Source organism: Amia ocellicauda, chromosome 20, assembly GCF_036373705.1.
Source record: "Amia ocellicauda isolate fAmiCal2 chromosome 20, fAmiCal2.hap1, whole genome shotgun sequence".
Classification (NCBI taxonomy): Eukaryota; Metazoa; Chordata; class Actinopteri; order Amiiformes; family Amiidae; genus Amia; species Amia ocellicauda.
Genome location: NC_089869.1, coordinates 7728993 through 7749999, shown reverse-complemented (window position 1 = coordinate 7749999; position 21007 = coordinate 7728993). Strand labels below are relative to the sequence as shown.

Below are 21007 nucleotides of genomic sequence, written 5' to 3'. Positions count from 1 at the left end.
ACTGTTCCTATTGAAACATTAGGCAGCTGACCAGTCTTTGTGACTGAAGCTCCTGCCATTTGTGCCCCTATAATGACCCCTTAGTCGCTTAGATCCTTTCCTCTTGCCATCTTGATCCAAAATCAAGGTCAACGGGGCCTGCTCAGCATTTTTTGTATACATTGTATAATGTATTAATCCTATTTGGAGGCATCTGCATTCGTTATGTTCCTCCACTCATTAATTCAGGTTTTTCCTTTAATTTGTCACCCGTCTGTACATACACATTATATTATTGTATGGCTATGGTATTTTTTCAGCAGGTGAATTCAAATTCTTGAAGCTCAAAACTCTTTCCCTAAACAAAGTCCAATTTTATTTGGGCTTTTTTATTATAAGATTGCTGAAGTATCTATTTTTACTAATCTTTTCCCAACAGGTTTGCGCCATTTTAACATTTCCAAATCACTTTCCCAAAGCTTTAAAACCACCCCATCACTGGTACTAATCTGAATGACTGTGAGCAATGACCAAGGCATGTTTAATATACAGAACCACATGGTGATGCCTTCATATTCCCAAAGGAAACCATATCCAGATCGTAGGCCAAGTCACTTTTTCGTGATACCCAACTTGGCACAGCATTCAATGTGTCAAGCATTACAGGTCACTTAGTGATGACACCCTTAGGCACCCAGGATAAGAATAGATGACAGTCAGATTTGATGTATATTTCCTAATGGTGCTACAATGAGCGCAGTCTAGTTTTATTAGTTTTTTGTCGTGAACTCACTTCTCACATGAGATCACTTGTTTATTTTGAGAAGAGGGACAATGTGGATCAGACCCCAAACTTACCCACTGACTCAAGAGCAGTGCAATAACTCCTGTCCTTGGCTGGATGGACAACCATGTGAGCGTATCAGCAGCAGAGCTTTCTCATCACTGCTATGGGGGAGGGGCCTGGTGCACATTAATGTAAGTGGCAGACCAGCACATTCTAGGGAGCTAAGTTTAACGCATCTGTCCACAGAGAGCTGGGTGGATTTCTGCCTCTTCACTTGTCTTCTGAAATATTCTACTTTTATTCATCTTTATTTATTTATTATAACTGCTTTCCAAAATGAATGTCCATCCTTGTGCCAGGTGTGGATATGTGGTCTACCCAGCTGAGAAAATCAATTGTATTGACAAGGTAAGGTAAATATATATACACATATTTTTTCATGCTGACATTATAAATCCTATGCTATGCTAAAACTACAGTTCCTTATATTTCTCCAGTTCCATATTTTATCAATACCACTGCATAGTGAATAGTACAATGTTTAAACACAAGAAGTACCTTAACAAGGGGAGTCATAGAGATTTTAATATATACAAATATAGCGTGACTATCTATCTGTCAAACACACTCTCTTTAAGTAATATTACCAGTTCACAAAATGCAACATTGTAGGTCTATCAGCATAATGAAAGCATGTAAACCTTTAGACACTTTCCTACACTTATTTATGGTGTTAAAAGATGTATGGGTAAATAATATATACTTTAACATCCACACAAATGTATTTAAAATTGTAAAATGACATTCAAGTTGTATTTGTATACTAAACAATGCATTTTATTTTCTGTGAATTGCCGCAGACCTGGCACAAAGCTTGTTTTCACTGCGAGATATGTAAGATGGTCCTTACTACAAATAATTTTGTCAGCCATCAGAAGAAACCCTACTGCCAAGTGTAAGTATTTAAAACATGTCTCATTAGCGATTAGAAACATGACCAACATGTATGTATGTAATAACAACCTCAACAACACAAAAACATAAGTGTTGTGTTTTGATTGAATTTATTGAAAAGTATGTATATGGTTACTCAAAACTTTGAATTTGTACATTATCAAACAGGCACAACCCAAAAAACAACACTTTCACCAGTCTGTATGAGACGCCAGTCAACATAAATGCAAAGAAACAATCTGAAGCTGTCAGTGAGGTGAGGTATTTTGAACTGGAATTGTAAATATCAAGGTGTGTTTGAAGACAATGTTCTGCAGTTTATTTATTTGTGTGTACACTTTACATTCTAAGACAAGTGACCATAATGGCAAATGTGTTTCACACGCAGACAGTTTGTCTTGTGTACAAACCTCCAAAGCAGTGCAAGAAATCCTTTAGCTTCCTGTGCCTGGAATGAGGTCTGGGTCGCTGTTTGTTCTATTTCAGTGTCATGACTGCGATACGACACCTCTCTGGCACGGTTTATGAGTTTACCAGTTAAAATTATATCCTGGGGAAACTGGTCACCTCCTTTCTCTAGATACCTCCTGTCCCTTTCAATCACTGCAATCTACAAGCTCAAATGTCTAAAAGTCTATATAGAATCATTCATTTTCAGGGCTTTTCCATAACATTATTTAACGTGCATATTTAGAAAAAGTGATCACAGTCTAAATAGTAAATAAATTCCATTAGTAACTGTGGAAAGCTACTTTATAAAATGTAGTTGAGATTAAATTAAATAAAGACATTTAAATGCTTCTGTAATTGTTAGTAAGAGAGCATTTCATGATGTTTGACAACCAGATCTTACTAAAAATTTTCTTGGCACTTCCTGTTGCTTTGGTTTCCCTATTTACATCTCAAACCCTGCAGTGATTGATATCTGGGAGGGGTTTTGTTTTCAGTGTTTGCAATGAAAGGTAAAAGCTGTAACAGAAAATGTCAGATTACCCCCATGATAGAATGTCAAACGACAAAAAGGAAATCAACACATAACTGGTCTTGTGTTTGAGCTAGTGACCAGATTTATACAAAAATAAATCAAATGTTACAAAGATTAGTTACTGACCTCTCAATATAAATAGCCACATTTGTTTGTCTTATGGGATTCAAAGTGTGTCCTTAGTAGTGAGTTGTGAGGTTCCTAACAAATATGGCATGGTGATATATACTCTATATTTTTCTGACCCCTACTTATTTGGTCTGTTTATAATTCTCTGTGGCTGTCAGTATGGTCCTTTGATGCTGTAGTACTAATGGACTTATGTTGTTTAGATTAAATATCGGGAAGAAGGAGAGCGGTATAAATCTGTTTTTCACTGGGATATGAAGTCACGGGAGGTGGAACATGCCCGAAAAGTCAGCCAACTTGCAAGCCAGGTGAGAAAAATGTGTTAAAACTCAGTATTAGGATTCTTTCATTAAATCAGTTTTGTTCCTCAACTTGTTGCAGTACAGATACTCAATGAAAAGGGAATTCATTGAACGGATCGCAAGCTGATGTAAACAATGTGTACATATGGATATTTAAGTCTCCTTGTAATGGCAGTCACTGTTCTGATGGTGCTGCCCTTTGATGTTTGATCTTCTACACTTTTGCAGAAAGCATATCAAGCTGAATATGAAGAACAGAAATCTTGGTACACAGGCACAGCCTCTGATCCAGAAATGATAAGACTGGCACAAGCCCAGAAGACCATCAGCGACGTAAGTCCCATTCTTCTCCCTTTACTCTGCCTTCCAATATTATTTTCCCTCTCTCTATATATTCCAATTCCTCTGAGATAACATATTGCAAAACGAACTTTGAATGTGATTCCAGGTCGAGTATAAACGGGGACATGAGGAACGGGTTTCTAAATACACCTCAGTAGCTGATACCCCTGAAATCTTGCACGCCAAAGCAGGGGGCTCCCTCGCCAGTGATGTGAGTATAAATCGCTATGACAGATCCTCTCTGTGCTTTTCTGATGTATTCCTGTCTCACAGCCTGGGCAGCCCAGTCAAGGTCTGCAATGCTATTTTCTCTCGGCAGATTAAATACAGTGAAGAGTACGAGCAGCTGAAAGGAAAGGGTAGCTTCCCAGCCATGATCACCCCAGCTTATCAGATCGCAAAGAAAGCCAACACCCTGGCCAGCGAGGTGAGTGGGGCCCACATTTACTCATAATCTACTAGATGCGTAGAATTTAGGGCTCTGCTACTGCTGTCTATGAAAGCTTAGGTTATTTGTTTTTAAAGGATGTCATTCCATACCATTGGGATATAGGCCAACATGAGGTCTGTGCTTTTCCGTTTGGCTCAGGTGGAGTACAAGCGTGGACACGAAGAGAGGATTTCTAAGTACACCTCCATAAGCGACACCCCTGATGTACTGCTGGCCAAAGCCGGAGGACAACTTGCAAGTGATGTGAGTCACACTGAACACCAATGAACTAATGCCACCACAGGCTGCCCCTTCAAGCCAAAATCCAAAATGCCATCTTAATGACACTTTGACACAGCACTTTGATATATGTTGAAATGTGTCAGTGCTTTAGACTTCAGATTGCATGTCAGTGCTGGTGATTGTAGCTTCATGTTCCAGGTTTACATGAGATGTTTCCCTTTCTGTTGTTGATAAACAGAGCAAAGGGTTATGGGTATGTATAAATTAAAGGGCTGTGGTTTTCTTATAGTACTTATACACTGAAGAATATGAGCACCACAGAGGGAAGGGCAGTTTCCCTGCCATGATCACCCCAGGATATCAAATGGCCAAGAAAGCCCACAACCTGGCCAGTGACGTAAGTATAGTGCAGCCTATAATGCTAGTATTGTATGTCAACTTCCATCGGACTTCTTCATAATCCTAAAATGATTCACTGCTTTTATCCACAGTTATTATAGCCAATGAGGATTTAAGTGTACTTTATTCACCAATTCATCCTCATTCATCGCCAATGATTGTAAATCTGACTGTCACTCTTTTATCTTCCTTTAGATTAAATACCATGAGAGGTATGAGAGGGAAATGAAAGGGAAGGGAAGCAGTGAAGCAGGGCAGGCCGAACTGGCCCTCGCCAGAGAGAACGCAGAAAAGTTCAGCCAGGTTGGTGCTACATTTCTCAAATAAAGATAAGCCATTGTCCCCTTTACAAATTAACAAAATGTAGGGAAATATGCCCAGTTGGGATGAATGAGAGGAAGACAGAATGTGTCACAATTTACAAAATGTGTCTTTTTCTTTAATGCACAGTTTTAAATATTTGACATGCTCAATTTGGAAATATCTTGAATCAAAAAAGAGATGCACATTTCTTAGGCTGGCAAAGTATTTCTCTCAGAATACAAATGTGTCTTTTGACAAGGGCCTCTCCCTGTGTTGCAGCTTGCTTACACTGAAGACTATGAAGAGCACAGAGGGAAGGGCAGTTTCCCTGCCATGATCACCCCAGCCTATCAAATGGCCAAGAAAGCCCACGACCTGGCCAGTGATGTAAGTACTGGCACTTGAAGAACAGCATGCATGCAAAAGCTTTTTGGATACTCATGCTAAAAATTGCAAAACCTGAACAAGACATGTGGTATGCATGGCTTTGACCTGAAGGAATGTCATGGCCATCCAGTGTTTGGTTCCATTACTAGGACAGATGACACAATGAACCGCAGTGTTTATGTATGCGGAGCTCATTTCTAGTGAGCAATGGATCTGTTTTTAGATTCCACATCATTTTCTGTTCACTTGTTTGCAGTTGAAATACAAGCAAGGCTTTTCCAAGTCGAAAGGCACAGCTCACTTCAACACCCTGACAACTGAAGACAACCTAGCCCTCAAAAATGCCCAGAAAATCAACAAGCTAGTCAGCGAGGTAAGGTTAAATGTCTAGAGGATGACAAATGGCACTAGCATACTATGTAAAGTATTCAGAAACTGTAATCATGGGTGTATTTGATAGAAATAGTATATTAGTGGTTGTTGTTCTTGGATTTTGGGGCATTAGCCAACAACAGATCAAATCAGAACTTTTAGCCATGCAGCCTGCTATGGAATAACACAACTATTGTAACATGTTTTGGTCAGCAATCTTAATTAGTAGCGAAATGCTGATGTGTCGTAAGTGTGCAGTTGGTCAACACAAAGTTGGCACATTCAGTGAAGTGGTGCACATTGATTTCCCTAAGGTTGAGTACAAGAAGGATCTGGAGAACACCAAAGGTCACAGCATTAACTACTGTGAAACCCCCCAGTTCAAGAATGTGGCCAAGATCTCCAAATACACCAGTGATGTAAGTGCAAACAACTTTACAGCCCAGGTCAGGAGAGCAATCTAAAATAGTCTCTGGGATCAAACACTTAGTTCTACAGCGCATTCTACCACAGTAGCTCACCTCTCCTGCATCTCCTCTGTTGTTTTTTTCACTCTGACATAGACTAATCACCTCACACACCCAAATAAAGGAAATGGCAGAACAACACCTTTAAAACACCAATGTGATGATACATGTCAAAATAACACCTGACACTTGATACATTTCATCTGGTAACAAGCTGAATAATTGACGCCCCTTAACAATGGTCTTCAAGTTATCCAATTTAAGAATGTAGACAGGAGTGGAGGTATAATAAGCAAAACAATGCAAAGGGACCATTTCAGACAACAGCGAAAGCCTGATGCATTGTGGGATCTCTTTGCCAGATCAAGTACAAGGATAAGTATATGAACCAGATGAAGGGCCATTATGAAGGAGTTGGGATGGACAAGAGGACACTGCACGCCATGAAAGTCAAAAACCTGGCAAGCAATGTAAGAGTAACATCTTGTATTTATCTACTGAACTACATTCTTTTGTGTTATGCGTTTGTTTGGTTTCGTACGATAGGCCTAAAAATGGAAATAGTTTACATTCATGAAACAATTTATATTGAAGCATTTACTATTTTTGGATTAACATGAGTCAAACTAGGACTATTGAGGAGCATTGTTGAACTTGTGTGGATTGGTTGCCATTTGGCCGATTTTCGGTTTGTGATTTTTCCAGATCGCCTACAAATCAGATTACGAGCACGAGAAGAGCGAGCACGCTGACTACAATTATCCCGCCACCATGACCCCTTCGTACGAGACTCAAAGGAAACTGGAGCCGCTGAAGGATGTAAGATCACATTTCTCTCTACATTTTAACGCAGGCATTGCATTGACATGAGACAATGCTTTACTTTGGCTGACTATTACTCTCTCTTATGGTCGAATGTTAGAAAGAGGTATTGACCGTTCCAAACCCGTTCATTGTTTCTTTAGCGATTCCTCTGCAGTTTCTAGGATTTACCTAAAAGCATTGTGGTTGCAGCATGATTCACATCTTGTTTCTGTCTATCCTTCCCTGACTCCAGGTGAACTACAGACAGCACGTTGACAAATTGAAGTACAGCTCTGTCACAGACACTCCTGATATAGTGCAAGCCAGAATCAATGCTCAGCAGCTCAGTAATGTAAGTAAAAAAAAAAAAAAAAAGTAATCCACTGAATAGATTTGTTTCCAAGTCACTCTTGACCTGTGGGGAAGCTGCGAATTCAGGGTTTCAGACATTAAAGAAGCCTTGTGCTGTGCAGCAAATCATGTCGAAAGCACTTGAATTTCAGTGACCCTCCAGTCAAATGGATGCCAGGATGTCACCGTCATTCGGTCCCAACTGGTTTAAAGTTTCATATACTCAACCTCTATTTTTGGACTTGAACAGAACATAGCCTTGTGACACTAGAACGAGGTCTTTATCCCAGATTACAAAGGGGAGGACAGAGACAAAAGATGTTTACTACTTGTTGTTGAGAACAGAGGATGTCCACATAGAAAGATCCTAACTATCAGGTGTTGGATGAAAACCATTTCCAAGATTTCTTTTTCTTTCTGATTCTCAACCACTCAGATATGAAACTGAATACAAATACTGATTTAAACTATATTATTTAATACTAAACTGTAATTATTGTTGGATCACCCAGATTATAGAAATACAAACAAGACAAATAAACAAATTAAATGGCCAAGAGGTGGGCATGCAAATAACTAATAGTCAGTGTGTTTGGTATATCTTCACCATCCTAGTAAAACAGGAATACAAGACTATCTGACTAATATCACCTACTCTTTTTTCATTTCTTCTTACAACGCTTTCCCTTCCCTTCAGCTAAATTACAGGGCTGACTACGAGAAAACCAAGAGCAAGTACACGCTGTCTCAGGATCTCCCTCAGATCAAGAAAGCCAAGGCCAACGCAGAGCTCTTCAGTGATGTAAGCATTGGGAAGACTCAAGTTCGCAGAGATAAGAAGTCATAGGAGGAGATTCCACACCTCTGTTTAAAGTAGCGTCTGTTAACACCATGTGGAAATAGCCTGGTCTCCAGCACAGCTATGATGAGCAAAAAACGTAACATTACATCGTGTTGTGCAAGTAGAGGTTGAAATTAAATTTTTGACACGGTGACTGGTTTAGTCATGGTCACCCAGACTTTCAGTGTGAAAAAGAAAGCTTCAGCCAAGAGCTATTCTGTAAACTGTTTCAGTTCCACTGCCAGGCTAAATATAAGTCCTTCCCCTTTAGGAATGTAATATGCTGATCCACGAGGCTTGTTCTACTTGACTACTTTTGTGTACAAGGACTAGGCTGGTTACATATTCATAAATGGACATGTCTCTAAGTGAAAGTTTACAACTGACAAAATTGCTCTTAAAATGTGAAATATAAAATTATACTTGGTACAACAACATGGGGATTCTTTGAGCATCTTAAACAATGTAAATACAACAAAAGGTGCATCAATTTATTTAATACTGTATAGATTTTGTATTTTAAAAATGAACTGGATCCTGTTGTCTTATGCAGGTCAGTTAAACACTGTAGGGTGTATCTTATGTGTTTATTTGTTCCTAAATGTGTATTCTTAGTATCTTGATTTGTCTCTTGACAGATCAAATACAAGGAGAACTGGGAGAAGACAAAATCTAAAACATGTGACCAAGGCTTTGGTAACCTGTCTATACTAGCAGCCAAAGCCTCCACAGATTTAGCCAGTGATGTAAGTAGATTTGTTTTTCTGCTTAAAAGACCCTGCAGTCTGCATTCATCTTTTGAATGATTGTGCGGGGGAAATCTGCAAAATATTTAATAATGTGTCGATTGCCATCACCTTGTCTAATTTCGTGTTTTCTTGTTTGATAATATCACCAGATTAAATACAAAGAGGCCTTTATGAAAATCAAGGACAAGGCAGTGGGAGCCAATGTGAGCGATTCCAGGACCTTACATTCACTGCAATGCTCCAAGTTGAACAGTGAGGTATTAATTTAATTTCATATTCATTAATATATTCATTTTACTAATTTGTTTATATATAGGACTCTTCAGGGACTTAATGATGATTAAACATCTTTAAATTCTCTATTTATTTACCTCATGTGTCTTGACCCTGTCCTCAGATTGCATACAAGAAAGGCTCCAAAGATTCCCGGTCTCAGTTCCACCTGCCTCTGGACATGGTCAATCTGAGCCATGCCAAGAAGGCACAGGCCCTGGCCAGTGACCTGGACTACAGGAAGAGGCTCCACGAGTACACGGTGCTGCCAGACGACAACAGGGTCAAATGGGCCAAGAAGGCCTACAACCTGCAGAGTGAGGTGAGAGACACGTCCACTTGAACACCTCCTGAGAAGTCAAGTGGCGAGATTGGAAAAGTCCATACCAAAGGATAGTCATGAACAGGTTTTGGTCTACTTACAACAAATGGTACAAACAAATACAGGACATCATGAATATACTAAACGTGTAGACCCTCATTTCTCATTTTGTCTGAAATTAGAACAAGTACAGGGCTGACCTCACGTGGATGAAGGGAGTGGGTTGGGATACCGAGGGCTGTCTTGGTGTGAAACAGGCCAAGAGAGCACGGGATCTTGTTAGTGAGGTAAGTAATACTGGATTTCTGTTTTTATAACTTGTGTTTAATAGTTTAAACACTGCATTGGCAAGATAAGAGAGATGAAAAAAATAACAGCTATTGTAATGTATCTGTATAGAGACAGGGAACATTGAATCTTATTGCGTTTCCGATCAGAAAAAGTACAGACAGACGGTGGACTCTGTGAAGTTCACCCAAGTGGCAGAGACTCCCTTTATGAAACACGCCAAGAAAAGCCAGAAGCTTCAGAGTGGGGTGAGCACTGCTTTACAATGTGTTTTTATGATCTTATGATATAGCCCCTCTTTGTCATTTACCGGGCCGAATGTCAGTCTGAAAATGTGAGGCCTTCTCTGAAAGCAGTTTATATTTGGGATTATTTTACTTTCAGTTGGCGTACAAAGCTGGCACCACACAAACACTTCACCAGTACACCATGAACAAAGATGAGCCTCTCTTCAGGCAAGCCAAAGCGAACGCAGAATACCTCAGTGAGGTAAGGACAAGTATTCGGTCTTTCAGTTGAAGAGATATATTTTGCAAATTAATTTCATGAAGATGCCCACTCTTGTGCTTTGTTCAGTTTGGTGTTTTTGATCTCATTCAAAAAATGATTTCTTAATCACGGCAAAGTACTGCAAGGTTTTTTTATTAGGCCTGTTTTGCGCTCTTTTACCATTCTTTATTATTACATATATTGTGTTCTGTATTTTCAGAAAATGTATAGGAGCAGCTGGGAGAAGCAGAGAGACAAAGGATTTGAGTTGCGCATGGATGCATTGTCATTCCTGACTGCGAAAGCCAAAAGGGATCTTGCAAGTGATGTATGTTTATTTTTTCCCTGTGGTATTCATATATTAATTCACAAGGAATTACACCACCTTATTTTAAAGTGTTACCGAAATATCTAGGCTATATCAAACCTTTTTTATTTTTTTAAGTTGTCTTAAATATTGTACTTTTTTAGGTTGTTCATAAATAAAAAATATATATGTTTCTGGCCCCCAATAAACGAAAGCAAGTGCACACTGTGCTTGTTTCCACCAGATTAAATACAGAGAGGAGTATCAGAAGACAAAGGGCAAGATGATTGGAGTGAAGAACGTGGAGGGGGATTCTCAGATGGCCCATTCCAAACAAGTGTCGAAGCTGCAGAGTGACCTGGAGTACAAGAGAGGGTATGAGGACTCCAAGACCAAGCACAGCGCCTCCCTAGACATGCTCAACTTGGTGCACGCCCAGAAGGCACAACACTTGGTGACCGATACCGGGTACAAGACCTTCTTACATCATTACACCACCCTGCCCTCCGACATGAAGGTGGAATGGGCTAAGAAAGCGTATGGATTACAGAGTGATGTAAGTATACATGTCAAGATATCTCTACCTGACTTCCTGTCCTATTTGAATCTTGAAATACAGTTAGTTTGAGATATCTATAATTCAATTTAAAATATCTTTTTCTCTGAATGGGAATTTGGCTTCCGTGCATATTGTGTGTGGTTCTTACACTGAGTTTTAGTCAGTGATGTTAACTGTAAGAAAACACTTAGTTTCAAGTCTATTTTCAATAGGGTTGCTGATGGTGTACTAAAGTTTCTATTTAAATATAAGCCTCAATAAAAGTCACCTTTATGCCTCCATCCAAATGTATTTGCAACTATACTTAATGTTATGAAAGAATTATTATTTATTTATATTGTTGTAAATTATATTTTTAAATTCAGTTCAACCCACTGCAAGTTTATACATTATGAAATGTATTTCTGTTATCCAGTACTTCTATTGCCAAATGACAATAACAACAAATTCATTAAAAAAGTGAATTTTCTCAACTTGTACCCACAGAACAAGTACAAGTCTGACTTGAACTGGATGAGAGGGGTTGGGTGGGCTACTGCCGGGTCCTTAGATGTGGAGCAGGCCAAGAAATCTGGAGATCTGATTAGTGATGTAAGTCACATTATCTGCTCAACTTTTATTTTCTTGAGAGGCTGTGAAAAATGAAAAGGCTATGCATATCCTGTGAATGAATAATCTGAAAGGCACAGATAAGGGCAAAGATGTTGATTTGACAGAGAAGATGATATTCTGAAAGAGATTTGCTTCACCTAATTCAACCATTTGTACAAAATTCAGAACTTACCTTAACCACTGAGTTTTACACTGCCTAATTCACTCGACAGAGCAGTCACTTGGATATTGTCCAGTGGCAGCCGTCTCCAATTAAAATTCTGCACATGGCAATTAAGAGGAAATTATCGTGTTTAATGGGTAACTCTGACATCATTCACAAAAGCAAACCTTATTACATCCTTGCATTTGTATTTATAGGGACTGGATTACTGTGTCATAAATCTTATTTGATCCATGAAGATTCTTCTTTTTAAAAATAAAATCATTGGTAAATGTATGGCATTTTAATTTAGAAAACAAATATCCCTATATGCTACTTGACACTTGATATATACTTTCTATAAAATATGCATGTAAAATATTTTCTTATCAATTATTTATTTTACAAAGAACAAACCAAAGCCACATATATGAAACAGGTTCCAGACAGGGGAATCAAGATTAGTACACTTAGTTCTGAAAGAATTTAAATAGACAGCTTTAAATAGATTGTCATATGGGCCAGGATAAAGTTTCTTTTGCAGATGTATTAGTTTTGCATGCTGTTCCGACATCTGAAAAGAAATGGCCGTACAGCTGTTGGATCGAAAATAAACCAGCTTCCAGGAAGTTTTAATCTGAGAATATGCAACTAGATTATTGATGCAAAGGTTAAAATATCACAATGTTAATCCAAGACACACTGCAACAAAATTAAAAAATGTATAAAAGGTGATGATTAAAATTATTAAATGTATGTGTAAAATGTATTTGCATATTTTGTATTATTCTTATTACAGCAAAAGTATCGTCAGCATCCATATGCGCTGAAGTTCACAAGTGTGAAAGACACTCCTGAAATGGTTCAAGCCAAGATCAGCTACAACCAGGCTGTGGATGTGAGTCTTCAAAGTCTACATCATTTTTAACTGAGAAAATTGTGGGTTTAGTTATGAATACTCACATGAAATTAAACTCCTTGTTAAATCTTTTGTACAAAAAGAAGCTGCTCAATGAATTACTCTAATTAAGTAGGTTCATTTATAAAGTGACGTCCTTGGAATCTCTGGGTTGCAAATTATTTGAAAATGAAATATTTTTACAAATTCTGTTTTGCTTTTTGAAATTAAAAAACACACAATGAACCTATTGAAGGACATGTTTCACACCCTGTCACTGAATACAGAGGCTGTACAAAGAGGAGGGGGAGAACGTGAAGCACCATTACACCATGACCAGTGACCTCCCGGAGCACATCCAGGCCAGACTCAACGCCACCAACATCAGTGAGGTGAGAACAGTGCTGTGTCACAACAGGACCATATATATACGAGATTCATGGAAATACAAACAGGCTCATGTGTCAGAACCCTTTTCTTTCTTTTTCTATTCATCATTGTAAGTAAACGAAGCAACATAGTGTATTTGGAGATATATTTTAAGAATGAGGTGCGAATAATGTATATCAAGTTGAACTACATCATGCATTGGATTCATGGTGTGATGGATGGATACTGATCGACAAGAATGATGACCTGACTGTGTTATCTTGTTTTTCCTACAGACCTGTTATAAGCAGTCTTGGACTAAACTCAGGGATGCTGGCTACAAATTGCGTTTAGATGCCATTCCTTTCCAGGCTGCCAAAGCATCAGGAGACATCATCAGTGATGTGAGTGGATTTCTTTATTAATGTATTCATTAATTTTGACATTCAATTGTCACAATAAATACATACGCCCCTAACGCGGAGCTGGTGCAGTAGGTAGTGACTGCGATGTTCAAGAATTTCAGTTGAATATCTCACAAAGCGTTTGGTCAGTTTGGTATTTTTCTCCATCTCCCTTTCCAGTACAAGTATAAAGAGGCATTTGAGAGAATGAAGGGACATATGATTGGATTGAAAGGACTGGAGGACGACATAAAGATTGCTCACTCTGTCCATGCAAATCAGCTACAGAGCAACGTGAGTATTACACATTTATTATCATTTATTACTTATTTATTACATGAGAAGTAGACATGATCAAGTCAAACACAGGAGGTGTCAAAATTGAATGGAAAGTTATGGAACATGGAATCCATTGTAAGTGTTCATAACATAACACACCTTACATTGACAGGCTGGTTGGGTCACCTTGTTCGGGCTTTGGCACTTTGTGATGTTTCTGACGTCTCGTTTGCCCATCAGATTAACTACAAGAAAGACTCGGTTCAGAACAGGACTCACTTCCACCTGCCCCTGGATATGTTGGAGCTCTCCCATGCCAAGAAAGCCCAGTCCCTGATCAGTGACCAGGACTACAAGTATCTGCTGCACCACTACACCTCCCTGCCTGACAACATGCAGCACCAGTGGGCAAAGAAGGCCTATGACTTACAGAGCGAGGTAATGACGCACGGGTACTGCATTCACAAATCACACACACCCGTCACTCTGGCATCCTCTACCCAGGTCGCCCCTAGCCAGAGTACAGCATGGCATCAGGCGGGTTGGGTATGCGCTATCACTCTAGAGTTTCCGTAAGCGGTCACTGAAAGGTGTATAAAATGTTTTTAATTTTGCTCGCTCTTGGAAAACTGGCCAATTCTCCCGGAAGTCGTCTGCGCCGAACTGTCTTATTGAGTTTTGGTTTATGTCATCCATGCATTTTCTGAATGTGCTTTCTCACAGAAACTCTACAGGTCGGATCTGAATTTCCTGCGAGGTGTGGCGTGGATCAGCACCGGCGCCGTGCAGATTGAAGGATCCAAACGAGCCAATGAACTAATAAGTGACGTAAGGATTCTGTCCAATATATGACCTATGATCTTACAATTAAGTTGGTCACACAAATACAGTTCATTATGAAATGGCATGACATGACATCATTGCTTTGATTTTCCTAACTAAAGAAATAACACATTTTTGACAAGACAAATCTCCTTGATTTAGAAGATATGAAGAAATGAAACCTTTGGATTTTGGATTTATTTAACCTAAATACTATTTATTTATTTTCATTTTAGAAAAAGTACCGTCAGCTGCCATATTCCTTCAAGCACACAGCTGTAACAGATTCTCCTGACATGGTTCACGCGAAATTCAGCTCCCAGATCACCAATGAGGTAAGGTGCCACATGACATCACACTTGCCACATCATGTTCGTATTTTTGTCAAAACCAGACTATGAGTGTTTGTTTTATTTTGACAGCGCCTGTACAAAGAAGCGGGAGAAAACGCCAGGCACCATTACACCTTAACAGCCAGCCGACCTGAGCTAACCCAGGCGAAAATTAATGCCGCCAATTTCAGCGAGGTATCTGATTTGCCTTGGGATTTTCAAAAGTGTTGTAGTGTACGTGCGTATTGAATATAGTCTCATAAGAGAGTATTGTAAGCTGCTCAACTTGCTTCTGTTATTTCTTATTTCTCCAGACAAAATACAGAGAATCGTGGAAAAATCTGAGGGCCCAGGGCTACAAGTTAACCATGGATGCCATTCCGTTCCAGACGGCTAAAGCATCATCAGATATAGCAAGTGATGTAAGTGGACCAGCCTTTAATTCGTATCTGCACTCCATAAATACTGTTTTGATTGTCTTATAATTTCAGTTTCAAAATGATTCAAAAGTACAAAAGATGAATGGCGATGATTTCTCTGGATGTATTTAATTGATAACCTTTGAATGTGTTTTATCTTTAGTACCAATACAAACACAACTTCATCCTGGAGAAAGGCAAGCACATCGGAGCCAGGAGTATTCTGGACGACCCCAAGCTGCTGCACTGCATGCAGATGGCCAAGCTGCAGAGTGAGCAGCAGTACAAGAGGCAGTTCCGTGACTTCAGCTCCCGCTTCAACCTGCCCCTGGACATGGTCAACCTGGTGCACGCCAAGAAGGCCCAGGCTCTAGCCAGCGACCAGGACTACAAGACCAGGGACCACAGCTACACAGTGCTGCCCGACGACATGAAAGTGCAGTGGGCCAAGAAGGCCTACAATCTGCAGAGCGAGGTAGGAGCTGAGACGGACTGTTAACATTGAGAAAAAAGAAGAACGTCTTCAGTCCTCCCTCAAAGATGTTGTCTAATGCCCCTGGCCCCTGGCCTTCACTGGAATTTGCAGTCGGTCAATGTGTTGAAGATTAGGTTTTGGTTTGTTTTGTGAAGGTTTTGACCCAGCTGGCCTCAAGCCATTTTGGAAAGGAAAGCACCAGGTTCATTAATGATGTTTGTTAACAAAAGTTTAATATGCAAAGCAGATAATATCAACTTTCAGTTCAGAAACCATTTTTTTTATTGATGATCCATATAGTGGCCTAGCATAATGGATCTCATGCCTATAAATCTTGGGGTGAGATTAAAAAAAATGCATGTGCTATCAATAATAAGTAACTGTGGGTCTCATTATTTTTCTTTTGCTTTCCAGAATCTGTACAAGTCTGACCTGAACTTCATGAAGGGAGTTGGCTGGATTGCAGTCGGGACTCCCCAGATAGAGACGGCCAAGAGAGCAGGAGAGCTCCTCAGCGAGGTAAGCAAAACAGAAGACTCAGATTCGCATCAATAACATGAAAACATATATTATAGCATAGTACCTAGAGAAATGGATTCCATACTGTAGTACTGCAGCTGTCATGCAGAAACGGTATTAAACCTAACCCATTCTGTTGAATTTGATTATAATTTCAGTATTTTATTTAGAGGTGAAGTTACCATAGCAATGCTAGTAGTTTCCCCACTATAACTCCTGCCAATCTTATCTTCCTTCCCAGAAAAGGTACCGGCAGCTGCCTGACAGTTTGAAGTTCACCGCCATTGCCGACTCTCCAGATATTGTCCATGCCAAGAACAGCTATTTGCAATGCAGCGAGGTGGGTTCATCCATATATTAATTCTTCTGTTCTTCCAAAGACAGAGACTGTCCAAACCTCTTTATTTCCACCTGAAAACAAGGACTGCGTAGAGGAAGAATAAGATACTGGTCTTTGTGGAAAAACATTTAATTTGATCAAAACATTTTTTTTTTTTTATAAATTAAACATACAGAGAAGGTGATAAATATCTATAAGAATATGGAAATCTGTATTAGCCAATAGTCAACAGAATGGATGAGTAGTCTCCAGTAGTTTGCAAACTATTACTCACAGCTTTATACAGTACTAATACACTTAATTCGGCCTCAATTCTGATCAAAGTGACACTTATATGCTTTTCCTCCCATTTTATAGAGGCTCTACAAGTCTGGCGATTCAGAGTCCATACACAGATGCAGCTTACCTCCTGACCACCCCGATTTCATCAGAGCCCGTCTGAACGCTCAGCACATCAGCGACGTGAGTTTTCTCTGTCAATCCTCTTTCAATGAGCAGATTATGGAGCAGCTTCAGCCCTCTGACACAGAGCCGTAATGTGTCTTCGCTTCCTCTGTCCTCTTACAGAAAGTCTACAAAGCCTCGGGCGACCAGGTCAGATCTGCTGGATGCGACGTCCGCCTGGATGCCATCCCTTTCCAAACCGCGAAGGCTTCCAGAAATATTGCGAGTGATGTGAGTATCCTCCATATTAAACCAATATCTAAACCCATTCTGTGTGCTACACATAAGCAGACACCTATGAGAACATCATCCTTTTAGATCCAGACAGAACTACATTATGTTTAAAGAGAACACAACCAGGAGTGTGTAGTCTGTGGCAAAACTAATCACTTGTAAATACGCACTGCCTACCAAATGCCTGCCTTCTGTTTTTAGTTCCAGTACAAGGAGGCCTTTGTGAAAGACAAGGGCCACCAGATTGGGCTGCGCAGCGTCGATGACGACCCCGGCATGAAGCACTTCCTGTCTGTCGGTAAGCTCCAGAGCAGCAACGAGTACAAGAAGCTGTCTGAGCAGGGCAGGTCTCAGTACAAGATCCACACGGACCAGCCCGGCTTCATCCAGGCCAAGAGGAGCCAGGAGCAGGCTAGCAACCTGAGCTACAGACAGCACTTACACCACTACACGTGTGACCCAGAGCAGCTCAACATGAAGCACGCCAAGCAGGCCTACAAACTCCAGAGCGACGTAAGTTTTTGTGGAGATAGACATATGAAGTGCACTTACAATGTTCAAGCCTTTATTTCGGTTCCTTATTGTCACCAAGAAAATACTCATGCAAACTATGGAGCAGAAACAAACAAAATCCACCATGATTAACAGCTTTCTGTATAGAATAGAAAAAATACACACTCACTCACATTGGTGCAGAAAAACACAGATCAACATCATATGTATATCCACCCCTGAATATCAAGTTCAAGGTTTTTGCCGTTTTGTCGCAGGTGAATTATAAATCCGACCTGAACTGGCTTCGGGGGATTGGCTGGACGCCCCCGGGCTCCCACAAGGTGGAAATGGCCAGGCGGGCGGCCGAACTGGGATACGGGGAGGGGATGGACCCAGAAGTGGCGGCGGCTCTGTATCAGCAAATGATGGTGAGAGACAGACCTCCTTAAACCAGAACAATTACAAGAATGCCACGAAAGTGCGAGAGGGACATCAAATAAGGGTTGGATGAAACTTTCAACCAAGTCCACCAAGCTATGTACCTTTTGTTGTCATTTTCTTTGAAAGGAAAGTCGAGTAGGAAATCCCACCTTTATAAAATATATATTTTTTTATTATTTGTAGGTGTTTCTTTTGTATATTTGTATTATAAAGTAACCAAGTTACTTGGAAGAAAAAACCTTAGATCTTCTGCAGCACTGATCAGCACAGGCAAACATCCACAGGAAAAGAACAAAGAAACCCAGGATAGGAATGTATTTAGCAGACAGATTTGTTTGTTAAAGAGACCTGGAGTTACAGCAGGAGTAAGGTTTGTGAGTGACAATTTGTCTCTACAGAACACAGCACAGATTGTGGAGACGAGGGAAGAGATTCAGCACCCGGGAGTCAACCCTGACGCATCAGAGGTCCTTCAAGTCAAACGGAAGATAGTGAAGACTATTAAGAAAACCCTGTAGACGCCTGTTTGTCAACCATAATTCAGTATGGTCCACTGCTGTTTACATGCAATCTGACTGCCGTGATCTACGAATGCGTTTTTATTTCTTTTTTTTTCATTGGAATATCCTGTTTTTCTATTCACGTAAAGGACATGTTTATTATAAAGAACTATAATGCTAAGATACTCCAGAAATGACATGAAGGGAAAATGAAGATGAAAAGCTTGCCTTTGTTAGACCATTTTATTAGTATTAACCTAATTTTTCTTGTTGCTTCATTTATATTTAAAGACAAACAAAATGGGATGGACAAGATTTTGTTAGCCCGAGAACATCCCTGGAGGTATAGATTTAACTTCTAAATAAGAAAAAGAAAAAAGAAAAAAATCTGTGCTGCATGATACCTAAGGGAATTGTAGTGTAATTTCGAATGATATAAACGCATTGGAGAAAAGGTGAAATGCTTATGAAAGCCGATGCCATAACATTGTCCTTTTATAACAACTTCCTTTACAACTGATAAACAAGTTTAGATTTTTCTTTGGATTTTGGATGATTTAAGCTAGTTCTTTTAAATGGTTGTTCATGATATTTTAATATATGACTGACAGGTTCAGCTTCATAAGAAATAGAGGAGTTTACTGCAGCTGAGCTTAATGTTTTCTGCTGGAAGGGGTCAAGACTCAGTGCATGTTAACTCTGTGTCTGGCAAAATAAAAGATTTTAAAACAATCTCAGCTGTTCTTTACTGGATTTCTCTCAGGTTGACAAGCATTTATAATTTGTTTTCAACCACTGTGAAGGCTGTAAGTTGGCATCTTCTTTTATTTAATACTTTGGGGCCAATCGCACCAACAGTAACTCAGGTTAAATCCAGGGTTATATTTTAACCCTCACATGAAATGTCAAATTAGATTTTATCTTTAATTCCTGCTTAAAATGAGGTATGTGATGGATGTATAAAATACCAATTCACTTTAATGTGAATAAAACCAAATGTGGCAGATTAAAAGCAATTCATTAATTAACAACTAAATTAGATTAACTAAAAATTATGGCTGTATGTATCTTTACGTGTTTGCTATGGGGTATAAATAAGATGTTTAGCACCTTTCCAGTTTGATACTAAAATATAAACAACTTTCAAAACTTTAAAATGTAAACTTTACCAAACAATGACAGATGAGAAACTCTGGCATGGGCGCTCTTTCAGGGTTTCAGGATGTGCCATAACTTCCTGGATAATAGAAGACATGGAAAAACTACAAAGCACCAGATTTGTCTTCCCCGCAGCAACTCAAGTAATTTTTTCATCAAAATGTACAATAACCCACTGTGTTTAAATTAAAAAAAGACCAATGAGGTCACAAAAACTAATCAATTAGATTTAAAATAATGTATTTTATAGATATTTTTACACAACCTATAATTGACATGATTGTCGAGATTTTTCTTATTATTCATACCACTTCTCCAAGACGTCATTTGAACCAGATGCATCATGGCCATGACCCTGACCAATTTACATATCGAAATGCGATTTTTTTCATTCTTCCTGCCTTCCCTTCACTGGCCTGTCAAAAGTGGAGAAAAGGTGTAACTCCATCATCCAAAGTCACATACACTTCTTGTACAATTTACGCGCACAAGCATTAATCTTCTCTGTTTTTGAAAAGGAGAAAAGAATAACTACAAGTTTTTTTTCCCCCACAGCCGTGGACACAGCAACACTCCATGCTGTCTATGGAAACTATAATCGCTATCCAGGAGTAAGATGGTGAAACATTAAAACTCGATTGACTTGATAGGAAAAACAAATCCAGTTTTTTGTAATTATTTACCGCTGTGTTTCAGTTATCCAAGAGGTCATGCTATGACACATCCTGAAACCCTGAAAGAGCATACAAAATATTACCTAAACATTTTAAAGTTTTAAAAGTTACTTATATGAGAGAATTAAACTGGGAAAGTGCTATACGTATTACTTATACAATATGGTAACACATAAAGACAACTACACATGCGTTCCTCTTTAAATACCAGGTTTTCATTTTTCTCTTATCTTTTAGTATCCAATCAGTACTTCCATGCAGTGACTCCCATGTCAATGACACAACTCTGATAAGATAAATAAACATCTACCTTACCAAATCTAACTAACTGTCCCAAAGCCCCTGCAGTTATTATCTGGGTATATACTTTACATGTGTCTATTGTTAC

At 39.3% G+C, this 21007-nt stretch overlaps 1 protein-coding gene across 1 annotated transcript; it reads left to right on the top strand.

Moving 5' to 3' along the window:
* Positions 1-996: 996 nt before the first annotated feature.
* Positions 997-19519, top strand: nrap (nebulin-related anchoring protein). The gene is made up of 43 exons (XM_066692837.1): positions 997-1174; positions 1627-1721; positions 1889-1976; positions 3038-3142; positions 3365-3469; positions 3585-3689; positions 3798-3905; positions 4068-4172; positions 4441-4548; positions 4746-4853; positions 5133-5240; positions 5497-5613; positions 5927-6031; positions 6442-6549; positions 6785-6898; positions 7137-7235; positions 7932-8036; positions 8714-8821; positions 8974-9081; positions 9222-9419; positions 9602-9706; positions 9857-9955; positions 10092-10196; positions 10417-10524; positions 10748-11059; positions 11549-11653; positions 12616-12714; positions 13002-13106; positions 13380-13487; positions 13668-13781; positions 14007-14204; positions 14490-14594; positions 14825-14923; positions 15011-15115; positions 15235-15342; positions 15503-15814; positions 16229-16333; positions 16575-16673; positions 17031-17135; positions 17241-17348; positions 17553-17864; positions 18122-18274; positions 18686-19519. Exons 1-43 carry the CDS (start codon positions 1103-1105, stop codon positions 18803-18805), a joined length of 5358 nt encoding a protein of 1785 aa, XP_066548934.1. The 5' UTR covers positions 997-1102; the 3' UTR covers positions 18806-19519.
* Positions 19520-21007: the final 1488 nt, after the last annotated feature.